The 19,154-nt window shown below is 44.0% G+C and overlaps 1 protein-coding gene across 1 annotated transcript in view; it reads right to left on the bottom strand.

Annotated features, from left to right (window-relative positions):
* The window catches only part of PAPPA2 (pappalysin 2), a 687,952-nt gene that overhangs the window by 248,111 nt on the left and 420,687 nt on the right, over positions 1–19,154 (bottom strand). Inside the window, exons 7-8 of the mRNA XM_085601602.1 lie at positions 13,073–13,565; positions 4,805–4,933 (exon numbers count right to left, since the gene is read on the bottom strand). Of these exons, the coding sequence (XP_085457728.1) occupies positions 4,805–4,933; positions 13,073–13,565 (622 nt within the window). The remainder of the gene's footprint in view (positions 1–4,804; positions 4,934–13,072; positions 13,566–19,154) is intronic.

Below are 19,154 nucleotides of genomic sequence, written 5' to 3'. Positions count from 1 at the left end.
CAGCTCTGTCCAGCTCTTCTGAAATTGCACCTTGAAGCACAATGGAAGTCAAACTTTAGCGACAGATGCTGGCTGTGATCCACGGGGCAATGAACAGGAACACTGCAGTACACGCTGTACATATTAATGATACATCAAACGGTTCCTAAATTTAAAGGATTCAGCCAGTGGCAGGACCTGGAATGATAAGGATTCTAAACAAATTGAGTGGTGTCATTTAGGTGCTTCTAGAAAATCTCACTTGCAAGTCAGAGGTAATGGCTAGTGTGCATTACCCGCCTCCTCTGAGGATGACCATTGTAAAAATGGGCAGGCATTTTTTGGCACAGTAGGTGCAGGTAGGCGCAATATTTAGGAGCCTCTAAAGTTTGCAATGTTATCCCTAGCAATGCATAGCCATGCAGAGTCATGCAACTGCAATAGTTTGTCCCTTAAAAGGACACCCTGGGAGTCTTTCCAGGGAACTTTAGTTTATGAAAGGCAAGCCCTAGTCCCACTTCCCATATCACTATTGAAGTGAACCACCCCCCATTATGCATGCATGATCAAAAGATGACCTGTGCCCTACCACTCTATGGAAGAAGATGAATCCAGCTTTGCAGCCTCGCCCTAGACAAAAGGCAGAGGCCGCTAAGACACCAAGGATGCCATACACTATGTCCTGTGGGCTTGTTAGAAGGGCAGAGCTCTTCTCTTTTTTGGCATGGGTCCATTCAAGAGGAGTCTAGGCTCCTGCCAGCCCATCTGCTGGGGATTGATAGACAATGCTCTAGTACATTTACTGTTACCATCTCCATATGACTGGGATCTCTCACCCACCAGGATACCTTTCTGGGTGGATAGCACTTTTCTGAGAGGCCCTGTTCAGAGGGAACGTTTAGAGCCCAGAAAGATCTCTCAAAGAAAACACATGGGTAAGGAAATGGGACAGAGCACCTGATATCACCAACATTATCCAAAATGCTCCTCTCAGAATGAGGCCGCGCCTCATGACGGACTCGGACACTATTGGCATTGGCAGTCACCTTGAGGAGAACCAAACCTGTTGAGATTTTTTGAGACAGAGTCAGCTTGCATTGGGGAATCAGTTCACAGGCAAAGGTGTGTTATTGTAGTGCAGAGTGCAATGTAGTGCTAGGTCTTCCTTGTGTCACCAGTCCGCCGGCCTTAAGGGTGAGTAAAGAGAACACGCCCTCTGGCAAACCATGGTAGTTTGACTGCTATTGGTTGATAATCTTGGAACCACAGAGCCTGCAAACTTCAACCTTCATCATGTGTACTGTTGTGCCAACCCAGCCTGCATCAAGCTGCAGATCATCACTAACAAACACATCCCCTAAATATGCTAGGACTGGAGTTAGCATTATAAATGTACTCATCCATAAATACTGAGAAATTAGATTGATGGATTTAGAAATTAAATAGAGGGCGAATTTTTGTAAAGAAATATTAAAGAAAGGTCAACCTTTTGGCGGGATATATTTTGAACCATATGCATTTGCAGAAGATAATTTTGTAATGGAATTTGTCACATGTTAAACATTTAATTATTTAAAGTCTTTTGTCCATGTTATAAAACTAATAGTGAGCCACAAAACATTGAAAAATACTGCAATCAATCAGTCCATCATACAAACAGTCTTCAGGTAACAATGTTAATTCATGATAGACCAATTCATACATAGCTTAAATGAATTGCCTCCAACAGTGGTGACGTTGTTAACTGAAGACGGTTTTTCTCTATTGTTGTTGCCCTTTCAATGGCAGGTTATCCGTCATTGCGGTTACTTTGTTCACCTAATCTAAATTAATATTTTGTGATTTCTTTCACCTTTGTTATAACTTTGTATGATGATTGATTGCAGTATTCTTCAATGTTTTGTGACTCACCATTAGTTTTGTAAAATTGACAAAAGACTTTTAAATAATTAAATGGGCAGGATAAGAAATCAATTTTTAAGTCAGTCTCCCTTTTGTTGACGTAGGTACAGCAATACCTCTAAAAATGTAAGCGATGCATACCATATGTTTTAAAATGATGGAATCACATTAGGCGAGTTGATCCACCAGAGGTTGCAAATAGAAAGTTGGCCTCTCTTCAAATCCCTTTTAAATTTATCCTGCAGGAGCTTCCTTTTTGTTCACATGTTTATGGTGTAGCCTAGGCTCTAGAGGGTTATATGCCCCCCCCCCTTTTGCAAGTGCATGGGGGACACTGATACATTTTTCCCTCTCGGACTACCATGCCCCTTGGGACAGGTTTTCTCGTACAATGGTGGTGATGGGGCGGTGGAGGCTGGCCTATGGCGATGGTGGTGTTTGCAGTGGAGCAGGTTTACTGGCTTCACCGTATATAACAAAGCCGGTAGCCAGGGTAACTGAACTATCGACATCTGACGATTTTAGACAGATGTGTCTTTATCACCCACCTCTAAATGAAGCCCTAATAATTTTACACATTAGCAGCTTCTAAATGTAATGCATGCATGGAGAACTTTGTTTTGAACAAAGGAAAATATTGTCTTGAGCTATGACACCATTAATCTAAAATTTAAAAAAACACATCCGTGAGAAATAACCTGTTGAAGAATTAACACTGAAGAAGGAATTTTAAGTGCTCTCTTCATCAGGTCCTCTTCTTATTTACTGTTAGATTCAAATAATGTTCACATGATTAAAGATTACTACAGGGATTCTACATGAACCCAGGAAATACACTCTTAATTGGCAACGAGATATGATTAACTATGCATGTAATTGGGGGGAAAACAAATTGGCACTGTAATAAACAAAGAGATAATGAATACAATAATGACAAGTTAAGCTATACAGCATTGGGTAGCAGATAATTAATAATAAATAAGAAACTGATGGAATGTGAATTATGCAGGTTAATTGACCAGTCTTGCTTCTGTCATTTCAGTTGAATGGAGCGGATATTTGTCCTGCATTGGTGTAAGGTGAGCGGTGCGCAGGTGGTGGGGGTGGATCCTGGCTTCAGGTAAATCAATAATCACTTTGGCTGGTGGCACCCTCTGAAGAAAACCTGCAAATGCATCTAGTGGTGAGGGGCATGCACACAATGGATGCATGGCAGCCATAGAGAATGGAGAGGAGCGCACATGCATTATCGAAAGGTAAGGAGCAGCACTAAGGGGCATGTGCGGAACCTGGAAAGAAGCAGGAAGTAAGCAGCATTACCCTGGAACTACTACCTGCTAGAATGAAACTGATCAAGGTAGAGGTCTAGACCTCCTCGTGCTGATCTCTTACTATTGCATTCTTCCACCTTGAACTATCTTCTGAATATTCTTTGATTTGATAGTAATGTAATCAAGCTCTTAGTGATTTGGAGTGTTTCGGGTAGTTTTACAATGTTTATGTTATTTTGTCTACTTTCCTCTACATTGTTGCTGCCCATGAACTATCGGTTATGTCCAGCTGCGGTTTCTTTGCGAGAGCAGGGGAGCGTCTCCCAACCGGCCTGCTGTGAGACGCGTTAAGTGTTAAAGATAAAATGCCAATGAAATGATTTAACTGCCATTTTATTTTGAACACTTAGTGCGGGTTGCAGCAGTCACCAGCCTGCCTCCGAGCCAGGAGAAATGGGGGCGTGTCCTCTGCTGCCGACTGACATCACGAAGGACTGGCCTGATACTGCAAAGTACACATGTCAGTTTGGCCGGTTTTCTTACGCAGGCCAAAGTGACATGCGCACTTTGCAGCCCTCCACTCCGCTGTCTTAGACAGCTGGGTGGAGAGCAAGCATATGCCTCCAGGGCCTAAAGGAGCGTCAATGCAAACTGCTCCAACCAAACCTGGCGCCTCTCTCATGCTGGTTAATAACATGAGAGCAGTGCCTAGATTGGTATGGGAAGATCTTTCTGCCACAGACTGCAGGAGAACACTGAGATGAACTCGTCGTAGCCCGTGGGGAAGTACAATTTACTATTATTTTTTAGATATTAAATGTGGAATGCATGTAATTAGTTTATGTTTAAATTGGGGTTGTTTTTATTTGGGCTTTGGAAGGAGAGATTGATTGACCTTGGGTTTTTGGAGGGAGGGATTGTCTAATTTTGTTTTTTTGAAAGTGGTGAGGCACTCTGCTCGCCCTACCACTTTTAAAGGGTACCAGCCACTTCTGGTTATTTCTATGATACGATTCTCATATGAGCAGGCATTGCCACTTTGCTGGCTTTGACTACCTTCAACCTAAAAACGCAGGGCTTGATTCTAAAACTGCACTCTGTAGCACTAAAAAATGCAATTCACAAACTATGTGCAGAGGTTAATGACACCGCACTTCTTGTACTTATGTGTGCAGAGTTCTCAGTCCCAACTGCGGAGTCTCTGGGTGCAGAGACCTCCACACAGATAAATATGGGGAGTACAGAGTCATAAAACTCAGCACGTAGTTTGTGAATATCGAAAAATAGCAAACTTATGAATAAGTGTAAGTTTACCTTTCAGAATCAGGCCGGCATAGTTAAGCAGCACATATAAAAACCCTCAATAAAATAACATCACATAAAAGAATATTTGAATAGGATTTGCCTGCCAGTGTCCCTATTATATGCCCATTCTATGCCCTTCGGCTGGATACAGGGTTTTCTGCATGTGGTTGCACGTTAAACTTCAGACACACTGGCTTATATGACTGTAACCAAGAACATACCTTATTGAATTCTCGCTAAAACTTTTACTTTATGTGCCACATGCTTACAATTTAAAATGTCTGAGTCACCTCACCAGTGATCCAGATTAAACTGCCTTTAACGATTAATGCCAGAATAAAACTTACGCTGTCACTTTACCGTCCCCACAGTAGGAGGCGCCATGCCTGTGGACCAGAGGGGGTGTGGCTACTCCAAGGACTGTCCCTGCTTGAACTTGCACCTGGTACTTGTACACCTGGCCTGGCGTGACGTCCCTAGAAAGAAAGAACAAATACCATGAGAAGGAGACATTGCCAGTAAGCTCAGATCAAAGATTAGCTAAAGCCCCTTGTGATAAGCTAGCCTCAACTCTTGTTTCCTTTCTCCAGTCAATGGTTTGGACCCGGTTGCAGTAGCTTCGTGACCCCCCCCCCCCCCCCCCACCCCTCGCTTTTGCAGCTTAAGCGGGGGTGGTGTTGACACTCACAATTATTTATGAGTCTTTATTGTCTGCAGCTCTGCAGACAAAAGCTCCTAAAAATATAAAAATACAGGACACTGATAACAGAGGTCAAGCAAGGAAGGTTCATTACAACAAAGAAATGAAGAGGAAAAGAGAGGGAGGGAGAGGGCTGGAAGGAAGAGTGAAATGATGGGCATATGGAAATAAGGAAGAACAGTGACAAGAAGGAAGGGTAAAAAGGATGAAAGGATGGATGCAAGGGCGAATGGACTGATGGACGAAAGGATAAACAATATTTGAATGAGTGAGAGAAAGAAAGTGGCTGGAATGATAAAAGTCTGGATGAATGGGTGAGTGGATGAATGGTCACCTGGATGGAGGTGTGGAAGGATGGATCGGTGGATTGATAAAAGGAGGGTGATTTGATGGATGAATGTAGAAGAATGGATGGATGAATGGATGGGTAAAAGGATTTATGAATGTTTGAAAGTGTGACCGGAAGGATGGATAGATGGAAAACTAATAATGAAAAGATGGGTGAAATGATGAAAGGATGGATTAAAGTATGAAAAGATGGATATGTGGATGTATACATGAAAGGCTTAAAGATGAACAGAAGACCTTGATAAGGGATCTCATCTAGAGTGGGTAGGGCTTACTCGCTTCGCTCACCCAGTGGCATTCAAGGTATAGATCAAATGGGGGGGGTGTATTTTAATTTGCTAGCCACTCCCTTGACCTGTTGCTTTGGGAGAAGAAACAGCAGCAGCAAAGGACTTCTGTGCAAGGGGACTGGATTATGTGGTTCCAAGGCAAAGCCATATGTAGAAGAGCACCCCAAATTGGAGTGCACTGTGTAGTGCTGGAAAATAGAGAAGGACTAAGGACTTGGACTTATGGGTCAAGAAAATGGACTTTGTGGTCCTTGGCGATGAGGAGGAACAGAATTGTACCCCACGGTGAAAGCGCCATGAACACTGTGAAAGCAATTATTAAAATGTGCTTGTCTCCTGTTACTAAGGCTTGATAGGGGGCTTGGTTGGCAGGAAGCTCCCAAAGTGGTTCTCTGCTCCCCGAAACAAGACCTGAATGTACATTCCAGAAGACGTGCCAGCACTGCACTCCAGTTTGGCACCATTCTCTGTATCTCGCCCAAAAAAAGACAAACCTCTTTTAGAGCTAGCCTGGGTGTCTTTACTTGGACCACATCCTCTTTGCCCCTTCTCATACCCTAGCGATACTTCATGTAGGGGCTTCTGAAAGCTGACCACACGCTCGTGCGTGTGCTTTTGTTTTCGTCGGCTGCAATTGGCATTTGCGTGCGTCTTTTAAAAAAAGACAGCATGCAATTGGTGAAAGGTGGGTGCATGTCCCAGCTTCCTTTAGAAATGTAACCACCCATGGCCTATTGGTGTCTGTTACGCGCAGCAGCGGCATCTGGTTTAAATTATAAACATGTGTTTATAATTAGCGCACGTTCGCTTTGCTGCCGCACTCCCTCACCCCTGCTCCTCTGTGGTGCGCGCACACCACTGGTTTCGATTCTGTGATTGTTAATCATAGTTATTCAACTTCATACCAGCAAAAAAAGTCTTACTCCAAAAATAATGTTCACAAATATCCTGCAAGTAACCTCTAAAACTATTCCTCTTCCGCCTCCGTATCCACCAAAGATAATCTTCTTGTCCTTCCCTAATATCTTGTCAAACTTGGTTGGCCAGCCAATCACGACTCCGGATTAACCCTCCTGAAACGCGTTTCCTCTCTGGTCCTCCCAGTTCAGGACCAATCACAACGCCTCAATTCTTATATTCAAAAACGTCACAATTTGCTATCTTAAAAGCCACTTTGCATAAATAGGGCTTCATATCTCGGCAATCCACCCTTTATCTTTCTAATCTATGATTGACACTCCCGTCTGTTCCCACAGACCAACGACAACACAATCGAATTCTCATTTTCCCCATTACTGAACTTCCGGTTTTATTAGCCAATCCCTAATAGGACAGACCACAGGGGAAGCGACAATTTTTACATTCTCAAAACATTTCAGCCAATGACATGCAACTTAGTTTCCCAACACGGACTAGGGGAGAGCACTTGGCCTCAAGGTTAGGCCGCTCGACCTCGGACCTGGGGGAACTGGGTTTGAGTCTCAGTAACGATGCTAAAACATCCTGTGATTCTGGGCAAATCACTTAATCTCCGTGCCTCGGCAATCCACCCTTTATCTTTCTAATCTATGATTGACACTCCCGTCTGTTCCCACAGACCAACGACAACACAATCGAATTCTCATTTTCCCCATTACTGAACTTCCGGTTTTATTAGCCAATCCCTAATAGGACAGACCGCAGGGGAAGCGACAATGATGTTACAGTACAGTGATTCAGGTTCATAACTGTGAATGTTTCTTATGATGTAATATATGCAAAACCCTAATAAAAACATGTCAAAAAAAAAACTAGTGCTATGTAAAGCACTCTGATTGCTGATTGGATTCGGGTCAAGTTCGCGCTATATAAAACTCTGCAACAAAAAATAAAAACAATGTTCCGTGTGAACTCCGTCTTTCTGTATCATACATAATCCTTCTTATGTTACCATCAATCACACCCGGCCCAGACCGGAGTGGAAGCCACGTAAATTCCGACGAGGTGGAGTATCCATCAATTATTATATCCCAACTAGCATAGAAGGGCCTACACAGATTGCCCCTTTCACCCCTCTCAGCAGCAACCTCTCGAACAATCCCAGGCCGCCGGACTGGAGTGGGAACCCCGTCAGTTCCGACGGGCTGGAGTACCCACCAATCATATCTTTTCCACTCACCTACCGTGGGCCTGCTCGCAACATCCCATTTATCTTTGTCAGTAATGGCCACAACATACCCATATCTCGGCCCTCCAAATACCCAAATTCAACAAACTTAGTCGATCCCAAAATAATGGTCCAGAAACTAGTCTTGAGCCTAGAGTGTGGAATTCCATGTGATATGTCAAATACAAAGATCTAATTTCATTACCACCAATCATGTCAGCTAATCCCTCCGCAATGTCGCTCGAGGGCGGCATTCCGGTCAGAAAAAAAAAAGTAATTTTTTTATACTTATGGTTCCCAAAAGTCCACTAGGCCCTATCACGAATCTGTTCAAAATACGAATTAATTCCCATTCATTCCCATTACGGTCCTCCACCTCGTACCCCTTGAATGTATTTCCGACAGATGGAGTGCCCCCCTTGTCCAGTGCTACATACTGTCCTCACCTCTGCACTGATGTCACAAAAATGTAATGCAGCTCATGTTCTATATCAAAACCTGGGAACTCTCCCTGTCCCTAAAAAGAAAGTAAACAAGCATTGGCATAGCCAATAGTTCTCGCCATTGGGACCTTATAAGTGTTTAGCCATGCAACAGTTGATGTTGTTGCACCAAGGATATTGTGCTGCATAACTAAATACTTATAAGGTCCCAAAGGCGAGACCTATTGGCTATGCCAATGCTTATTGTACATTGAAAACAGTGCATTTGCTTAGTATAGGCCGACACAAACATGATGGTAAAATCATGCTCATCTTTTTCCTATTTCGATCCTTCCGCCAGACTTGTTGACACTCATTGTAGCTTTTTATTTAGAACTCGAGACTTTATTCAAGCATCTTTTCCTGGAAAGATCTTTAGCTTGCTATAATCTCTTTTTTTTTTTATTGTTTTGTCTGTTTTTTTATGTTATGGGTAAGGGGTGGGACCGCAATGCCTCCCACAAAGTTGCTGCTGCTTCTCGGGAGCCTCAGAGGCGTGGTCGTTTTTCCACTGTGCCCACCGTGTCCACAGAAATTGAATTTGGAGATCATAACATGGCTCGTCTGCCACACATTGGCAGCCGGAAGCATTGTTGCTGGGAAGTCCTGATACGAGGTACGTAAAATTGCTGTCACTGTGTATGTTGGAACTGGGCACCCCCTGGGAGGTTAGGGAGGGATACGCGCGAGAACAGCCTTCAGTGGTCTATTGTGGTTATTAGCAGAGTACTGTTGCCAAGTTTCTTGAGCTGCTTATGTAAAACTGAGACGAGCCAAAATCGTAACCTTTTCAAAAACCTCTCCCGCTCCTTCCCTCTTTCTAGACAAATTACTATAAATTACACAATTAAAATCCTGGGTAGAAAAATGCTACACATAAGCTGCAAAGGAATGTCTCATTTCATCTTGAATTACACTTGTTTGAAGGCTAAAAATAAGAAGCCCGGGAGCCTGGTGTAACTCTGTGGGGTCGCTCGAGGCCACTCCTGTCCAAGCGCCTGTTTGGGTTCTCACTAGCATTGCTGACTGGATTCCACCATTTGGCCTGTTCCAACGGGGGGAGGTTGACAAGTTCTCCCTGGGGTAGATCTATTTACCCTAAGCTCTAAACTTGAGAAAAGGATGTCTCGAAGGCTATATGCTTAGCCCAATCACTCGGAGGTGGTGTCCTCAGCGGGGACTCGTGTAGCAAGGAAAATTGAGCGAGTAGTACGCCCAGAACCCTCTGACTAAGTTTTGAAAATATGTCTTTTTAAGGCTGTTGTGCTCCAAAAGCTCCAGCAAAACAGAGGCTAAGAGTTCCGACGAAATTTTAGGAGCTCAGATTTGAAAATGCCTTCATTTGAAAACAAAAATCATCCTGAAAAACAATGGAAGTTAACATTTTATATTTTCTGATTTGCATTTTGAATTTCTGACCACTTATCAGAATTTGCCAAATCTATTTTGATCTAAAAGAAAAGCATGAGTTTTGAACCTGTGGATGGAAATCCCTCTATAGCTTTTAGAGTTTTAGAGAATTGGGGTAAATTTGGCTTTCAAGGTTTTTCTATGTTGGTGAATCTCATGTTGGCGAAAATAATTATTTATGCCAGGATAGACTCTATTTTATATACAGTCTTCATCAAGTGAAATATATTTTGTGGCGAGTACACCTATTTTTTCCAATCCTCCACAAAAAAAGAAGACATAGGGAGCACATACTCACTTATAATTTGATTGGAGTCGGACACACCCACATCCAAGAGGAATGACAAGAAAGTGGGAGGAAAGCGAACAGTGCATCGTGAATATTTACAAAGTTGAGCTTCAGGCGACTATCATTACCTCCTCGTGAGTCTTCCTCGCCACCAGAGTTACGTAGAGCTGCATTAAACACTTGTTAATATTGACCTTGTGTCCACAGAGCCTTTGATCTGCAATTTTTTGTTGGGTCTATGCTGGTTTAGGTCTGTAATCCCTGGATAACCATATCATGTTCCTTGACCCACTGTTCTTCAGTATCGTTAGTTGGAAATGCCTAACTCTGAGGAGAACTTAACTTAGAAATATTGACGGTCACACTCTACGTTTTACTGCAGCCATGAACCTGGTGCCCTTTATCTTGTCCGTTGCTGTGATTTATATGGCATTTGGCCCTGCGGGACAGTCTACAGCAAGGATCCAATCAGTGCCTTGAATGAGTAGTATTTTAGCTCCCCACCTCTTGTTTCCATGTGCGTTGGCATGTCGCCTGAAATTGCCAATTCTCTCAGTGTTCAAATCTTTGCATTCACATGATAGGCTGGTGGGAATGGGCTATTTCCTGAGGATGACCTTGAAGTAATCTACCTCACTCTCGGTCTAGGGCCATGTGATGCAATAGTTATGTATGCTTGTTGCCTTAGGAGCCACTGTATTCCACTTCCTTGTAAAGCTGACTGATTGTCCCTTTTCAGTTTCAATGACTGTGCACGGCCATTCATTTTTGAGATGCAAGGTGACAGCCTCTGCTATAATCATGCTCACGAATTTTTTGGGGGGTTAGATGGAATGTTAACCCACCAGCACCACCAGGTACCTTCCATCTGAAGCCATGTAGATACCAGCAATGTGGTTTTCCCAGTGTAGCCTCTGTTACTATCAGGTGGAACACACTGTGGTACAAAGGGTGGTCGTTGGATATATTGTACGTACTGAAAACAACAAAGCCTCCCACCCTGTTGGAGATAAAGTGAGCTAGCTTGAGCAATCACTTACTCTGAATAACAGTTTGAAAAGCAGCTTTCTAATACTCAACTAAAGGCTCATTCAATAAACACATTAACAACCACACTCAGGAGGGGAAAAAGTGCCAGTATCACTGCCTAATCTCTAATTCATTTAAACAAGGTTCTTCAAAGTCTATCCTGGAGGCCAGATCCATGCCAGATTTTTAGCATATGCCCATTTAGATAAATGTAGTTATCTTAAAAATCTGGCATGGATCCGGACCTCCAGGACCGACTCTGGAGAACCCTGATTTAAAAAAAAAAAACACAATGAAAATGAAATTCAATAAAAGTCCAACACCCATGGCCAAGGATTAGGGAGCAGGGCTGGCTTTAGAGTGGTGTCACTGCGACCGGTGCAGTCTCACCTAGCGCTGACCTATGGGGGATTGGGGGGTGCGAGGCGCTGCATTTAGAAATAACTTATGGTTTTAAAAGCACCTGCTACAGTGTTCCTTGTACATCCAGCAGTTTTCAGGCAGCAATAAAAATGTCAAGATAACTTTGTTGATTAATGTTCCTGATGGAGAGAGGTCGGAGTTTTGTATAATCATAAAGTAATGCAGAGTGTTAATATGCCTGCTATAAAGAATGTCTATGTACTATGCAGATCACAGAACTGTATTTTATATGGATTGTTCAGTGGATTATTGCTTTTCTGATAGAAATAATTTTGTTACTTGCAGTTCATAAGGTACAATCCTAATATAGAAAAGTGACTTATGACCTGGCATCAAAGAACTGCATGCAAACTCCATAATATAGGTTAGGACATTTTCTCCGCCCCCCAGTCTTTCATCATCTATTCCTGATGTTACTAAAAATGGTTCATTTGGGTTGCTATACATTCTTATTAGTAAAGCCGACCCTAACCAACGTTTAAAAACAAAGGAAATGTATGTGAGAGAGGGGCTATGGAGAGATGCGGGGCAATAATGTAGGGTGGTAGTGAGGGAGTCTGTGGAGAAGGAGGTCATTGGGAAGGGGAGTGCCAGCAAAGATTGTCGCACCGGGTGCCATCAGTGCTAACGCCGGCCCTGTTAGGAAGAGTGCACCAGCTAAAAACATTTTGATCTAATGAAGGTTGAACGACAAGGGGTAAGAGAGACAGGAATTTGATAGACACAGTTTAAGATGATCAAAGGGCCATTTCTATATTTATTATTTTCTTAATTCTACTTGAGATATCTTTTGTGAGTTTCAAAGAGTCAACCATCTTTGGAAAGCCAAGTTCAAGTTTTTAATAGTCTTTTTTTAAAGTAGGGCGAGGTATGTCACAAGCTGGGGAAGTTCCAAACCCCTCTTTCAACTAATATGATATGATCAGAGGTTTTTGACAATGCTGGAAGGGGGCCATGGCAAACATTGCCATTTCGTATTTTCCAAAACAATGCTCCGCAGATATCTCAAAGTGAGACTCTAGGAACAATAGCAAGGCTTTTCAAAATAGGCCCAGGAGGGCCAGATCCATGTCAGGCTTACAGGATGAGCATGGCTAAACAATGGAGATTAATTTTGATTCACTGATTGAACATTTCTTACATGCATATCCTGAAAATATTGCAGTTCTGCTTTCTTAAACCTGCTTTACCTAATTTGGACACCTGTGGACTCTACTAGGACTTTTAGAGCTCCAGGCAAAATGGCATTTTGTTTCCTGGACACATTCATCCACCAGAAAAGCCATTCTAGAGACTTATGAAGTCATTTGGCACTACTACTACTACTATGTGGTGCCCTAAGATTGCTATCTTACCTCTTCCTATTAAAGTGCCAGCTCTGCTTGGATTACAGCATGCAATATAAGGTGACATCGAAAACGGTAGCCAGATTGTTTAGGTAATATATCTTGTTCGGCATGTCTCAAACTCCAGACATAACAGCAACAGTCATACTTACCAGTCCCTGAATGTCTGGGTGGGGTGTGTGGTGGTAAAGAAGGTATCCTTGCGGAAAGGAGGCTCTCGAAAAATTCTATATGACACAGGGCTGCAGAGGGAGCAGATTGGACTTCCAGGTTTAGATGTCAGCATGGCGGCATCAATTTCCATCCGCTCATCGAAGGTGTAGACTCGCACACCAGAAACCTTTTTATCAACGGCCAGCTTGACGGTGAGTGGCATGTCACAGAAGATGTCCATGGGGCCTAGGTGAATGGACTCCCCGTTCTCTATCAGCAGCTCAAGATCAGAAAGTGGCCTGGGAAGGTCCAGGGAGAGGTAGGTGATCCATAGTGTCAGGGCCTCTGGGTATACAGGGACCAAGAAGCGAAGCTCCAGGATGCAGCCATGCGGTTGTGGACACTCCACCGTCATGTTTGTGTGGTAGAAGTGGAGTTCAGGACTCCAGGCCTGCAGGCTGGGGGTGCATGGCTGATCAACATCAGGTGGACCTGGGCAGAGAAGACCACATTAGAAGGAAGTACTTGCCAAAGTTATCTAAACATCTCATATTTTCCACCTCCAAGTCCAGGAGCAGATCTGTGCAGGCAAAAGCAAGAAAATGTTGTTCTTACCTCGCTTGTAGACTCGCATGCTTTGCCTAATTCTGGCTTCTACAGGTTGGGCAGTAGGCACAGGACATGAAATTACAATAGATACATACTGCTAAAGAAACATGACACTGGCCTGTAGCAGTAGTTTTGCAGTGTGGTGACTATCGATGCACATGCTATTTTTAGAACCCAATCATTAGAAGGCACACACATGCACAACATTTGTCTGAATATTTAATTCTTCCTACAAAGTTTTGCTTTCAAAGATGGATAGTCACATCTGCTGTACCTTTCTCTTAATTCCCAACTCATTCCTTCATGCAGAATTTGGGTACTCTAAGGTTTATCCTTACAGAATCATAGGGCCTGATTTAGGATATTATGGAATTTCGATTTCGACAGGCGAGATATCCATCCTGTTGTGACTGAGTAAACCGTCTGCCAATATCGAAATCATATCCTGTCCATAGTCCTGGCGCACCACTTCACCCTACTCCATTAAACTAGCACAAACCCTTCAACCCACACACACTGAAATAAAATTGTACAGCATCCATCTAATGGGTTTGTGGTTAGAATAGTGTGAATATGTTCTACTACAAGAAAATACTTTTCATATTGATCTACACTTATATTGATGCCACAATACTGACTTGTTGATATTGTCAAGTCGATATATTTGCAGGCCAATATTATTGACCTAGATATTGTGAGATATACCCTGTGTGAGGTATAGGACACCACTGCTAAATAACAGTCATTATTGTGCATGCCAGGTTTCCAGGGAATGACTGAGCCTCACCAGAATTGTGGTCATAAAATGGCCAGGAGTGCTGTCAACCGCACTGTAAGACAAGCCTACGTATATCAGATGTTGGCTGCATGTTAGAGTAAAATTAACAAATATCCTATAATATAAATACCATGGCCTAAAAATAGTTTACAAAGATATCAGCTCATTGGTGAAGTTTTTCTAATATTAACTCCAATGGTGGGGCGATATGTAGGTAAACGACGTGTGAAACTCAATATATATGTCAGACAATATTTAGGCCATGATATTCTGGTTCCATACTATTATTGCCAGCACACTAGCTGAGAAACAACTCCAAATTTTACAGACCAAGAACAAAATCTTGCAATCAATAATAAAGATTTACAGAGAACCCATAAGGGGGAGAGGTACACCTGATGAGCATAATGATCAGGGTCTGACTGGGAAAGCTATGGTCCCGAGCACTAAAAGAACAAGCATTGGCATAGTCAATAGGTCTCGCCTTTGGGACCTTATGAGTGTTTAGCCATGCAACACTTGATGTTGTTGCACCAAGGATATTGTGCTGGATAACTAAACACTTATAAGGTCCCAAAGGCGAGACTTATTGGCTATGCCAATGCTTGTTTTTTTGATTGCGAGACCTATTTCATTGCAAATGCTTGTTGCTGTAGAACTGTCAGACAAAGTGCCAGGGACCGGGCATAGCTAATTAGCTTTCAAGTAGGAAGCTGCTAAAAAGTTATTGTTATTTTCGCACAGAACCATAAAACTGAAAAGGTCTCCCTCTAATGCCACAAAGTTACCCTCTACGTGCACCACACACGCCCCTGTTGAGCTTGTGCACTCTGAAATACTAAAGTCCCAATATTGTAATACTTTCTTTGAAATTCTATCTGACGTTTGCACTTGGAAACTGCTATAGGGATAATCTCAGATTTTTCCCAGTTACTACTGAAAAACTAAGAGAAGGTATTTAGGAGGGAGGAGGCGGACAGAGAACGATGAAGGGAGCGATACAGTTGAAACCAAATATCTGAGGGTGGGGGAAGGGCCAGCAAAAGAGGGTTAGTGAAAGCGAAATCAGGCGAAGGAACAAGATTTAAGCTAAGACCCCAAAGGGAGGAGAGGTGTGAGGGCATGACTTGCTGTGAGAGAGAGAGGGAGGGAGATAGAAGGAGAGAGAGAGAAGGAGAGAGAGAGAGAGAGAGAGAGAGAGAGAGAGAGAGAAAAGAGAGAGGAGAGATAGAGAGATAGAGGAGAGACAGAGCAAGAGAGAGAGAGAGAGATAGGGAGAGAGAGAAAATAGAGAGGGAGAGATAGAGGGACATAGAGAGCGAGATAAAGGAGAGACAAGTGAGAGAAAGAGAGAGAAAGAGAGAGATAGGGAGTGGGAGAGAAAAGAGAGAGGGGAGAGAGAGGAGAAAGAGAGAGAGAGAGGGGGAGAGAGAGAGAGAGAGAGAGAGAGAGAGAGAGAGGGAGAGAGAGAGAGAGAGAGAAAAAAGAGAGGAGAAACAGAGTGTGAGAGAAAGATAGAGAGAGAGGGCAGAAGAGAGAGAGAGAGAAAGGGAGAGAGAGAAAAGATAGAGATAGAGAGAGGAGAGACAGAGATACGAGAGACAGAGTGAGAGAGAAAGATAGAGAGAGAGGGCGGAAGAGAGAGAGAGGGAGAGAAAGAGAGGGAGTGAGAGGGAGAGAGAAAGAGAGAGATAGGGAGAGAGAGAGAAAAGGGAGAGGGAGAGAGAGAAAAGAGAGAGGGGAGAGAGAGGAGAAAGAGAGAGAGAGAGGGAGAGAGAGAGAGAGAGAGAGAGAGAGAGAGAGAGAGAGAGAGAGTGAGAGAGTGAGAGAGAACGGACTGGCCTTGAGGCTGGGTCATAACTCAGGCTGAATGAGGAGGCTGGCTGGGAGTGGCACACAGAGCAGGGCACTCTAGGTACATACAGTTAAGATCCTCCTCTGACCTGTAATGAATGTGAATATTTATCTGAAGGTAATGTTTATTTCTGACCCCTTCACAGAAGGATCTGAATTACATGCTGTGTGGGGTTTACCGCTCTCAAGAATTAGTGTGTGATGAAGTCTAAATCCCCACAATTTATCAGAAGATCAAATCTGGTTAGGTTCATACAGGGGAAACGTGCCTGATAAATGATAGGAAATGCATTTTCTGTTGCAGAAAGCACCACAATCTGCAAGTTAGCCATATTTTGATGGCCTAAACTCACAATAAGCGACTATTACCGCGCCTCATAACTATAGAATCCTAGGGTGTCAGGTTTTATCTGGGTGTAATAATGATCTCCTACCACAGCCCTTGGAGTACTTTTAATCAGGGCATTTGTAGAGCATCACACACGAAGGTGCAGCACTTAGCAGACTTTTGTCCAAGTAACAAGTGCAACCCAACATTCCTATAGTGAACATGGTTAAACGGTATGTATGCAAAACGGGGGGTCAGAAAGGGCTCATTTGTAAATATTTATAAGTTATTTATAACAAAGGATTGTTACCCACAGCACATTGCATATAGATGTCACACTATCATATTTCTGTATAACAGATGTACTTATTGTTTCAGAACACTGCTAAATAAAACCAGCAAAGGTGTCAATCAAACATATTTAAATTCATCATGTCAGACAATGTAAAGTGCTGAACATAGTGACCACAAAGTGCATGGGTGATGAAAGTTAAAGATGACCAGGCAGAGGCTGTACTAGTAGTCCCCAAAATTATTTCCTGTATGCTACAAGCTTTGTGCATAGTCACTAGACTGTCTGCCGGCTGCCTAATAAAAATGTCAACAGTGTTTCAACCTTTTAGTTCAATTTATAAAGTCATCATCAGGACTATATTTAAGATCGCAGTGCTTATCTGCAAAACAATGAAAACAAGGGCAGAGTCCCGTGAGTGGTATGTGCGGCGGCCGCCACCATTTTGAAACTTAAAGTTCACATGGCATGCTGAAATTAAAAAAATGAAACTGAAAGCACGCAAAGCCGACCGGGTGTACGTGTGCACATCTCCTGTCCACACACATCTCCTGTCTGGAGGAGGGAGTAATTTAGGACGAGGAAGAGGTTGTGAGGGAGAGGGGTATCAGGAGGTGAGCCTGTGAGTGGTGCGTGCGCGCGCGCTTGGGAGAGCAGTCTTCACTTCCCAAGCACTGCACTTGTGCTTGTGGCGCGCCGCTGCTCGCTCCCGCAAGGTGGATGCCGCCACAAGCACGAGTGCAGTACTTGAAAAGTGAAGACCGATGGCTAAAGGCCCTCCTAGTGCAGCGCATGCGTGCTGCCTAGGCGAGACCTAAAAATGGCCCCATTAGAGAATCAGATACCTAAAAATGTGGCGCACATTTGCAAATCAGGCAGTTTTGATGCTGTAAAGAAAAAGTAGAATAGGTGTTTTGCAAGGTATGGGAGAATATATATTTGTGCTTGCTGCCAGTGGTATTTGTGGCAATATCAGGGTAATCAACAGACCATAAAACAGGCTCACAAAAAGATAAAAAACTTCTCACAAGCTGGCCTGTCAAACCAAACCTTCTGACACTGTCAGATTGCCCTACAGGTCAGTCCAACTCTGATAATGATTTTATAAAGAAAATTACTTCTAAGAATAGGGAGCTGTGGAGCACGGAATACTTACATTATAACAAGCGGTAGCAATTGCTTCCCATGGCTTGCCAACGCCCCCCACCGACACCCTCAGCACCTGGACCCCCGTCAGCATCGAGGACACCACCCACGTCATGAACACCATCCACTCCGGCTCACCATCAGACCCCTGCCCTCACCACATATTCAACAAAGCAGACGCCGTCATCGCACCCCACCTCCGGAACGTCATGAACAACTCCTTCTTGTCCGCCACCTTCCCAGGGAGCTGGAAGCATGCTGAGATCAACGCCCTACTGAAGAAACCCACAGCGGACCCAAAGGATCTCAAGAACTTCCGGCCCATCTCCCTTCTTCCCTTCCTAGCGAAGGTCATCGAGAAGACCGTCAACAAACAGCTGACCACCTTCCTCGAGGCAAATGGCTCCCTCGACCCTTCCCAGTCAGGCTTCCGAGCCAACCACAGCACCGAGACCGCCCTCATTGCAGCCACCAACGACATCAGGACCATGCTCGACAACGGGGAAACCGCCGCTCTCATCCTTCTGGACCTCTCTGCCGCCTTCGATACCGTCTGCCACCGAACTCTAAGATCCCGCCTCCACAACGCAGGGATCCAAGGAAAGGCCCTGGAATGGATCACCTCATTTCTCTCCGACAGAACCCAGAGAGTCCGCTTCCCTCCCTTCAGGTCCGCGGCAACCAAAATCATCTGCGGCGTACCCCAAGGCTCCTCACTCAGCTCAACCCTCTTCAATGTCTACATGAGCCCCCTCGCCGCCATCGTATGCAAACACAACCTCAACATCCTCACCTACGCCGCCGACGACACCCAGCTGATCCTCTCCCTCACCAAAGACCCAGCCACCGCCAGAATCAACCTCCAGGAGGGAATGAAAGACGTCGCGGAATGCCAAAAGCTAAACTCAGACAAAACGGAGGTCCTCATCCTGGGAACATCACAATCTGCCTGGAACGACTCCTGGTGGCCCACCGTGCTGGGCTCCCCACCGACACCCACGGACCACGCACGCAACCAAGGATTCATCTTGGACTCCTCGCTCACCATGTGAAAACAAGTCAACGCCATCTCGT

This window comes from Triturus cristatus, chromosome 4_2 (genome assembly GCF_964204655.1).
Source record: "Triturus cristatus chromosome 4_2, aTriCri1.1, whole genome shotgun sequence".
NCBI classification, from domain to species: Eukaryota; Metazoa; Chordata; class Amphibia; order Caudata; family Salamandridae; genus Triturus; species Triturus cristatus.
The sequence above is the reverse complement of the archived record's forward strand: the minus strand, read 5'-3'. Positions and strand labels throughout refer to the sequence as shown.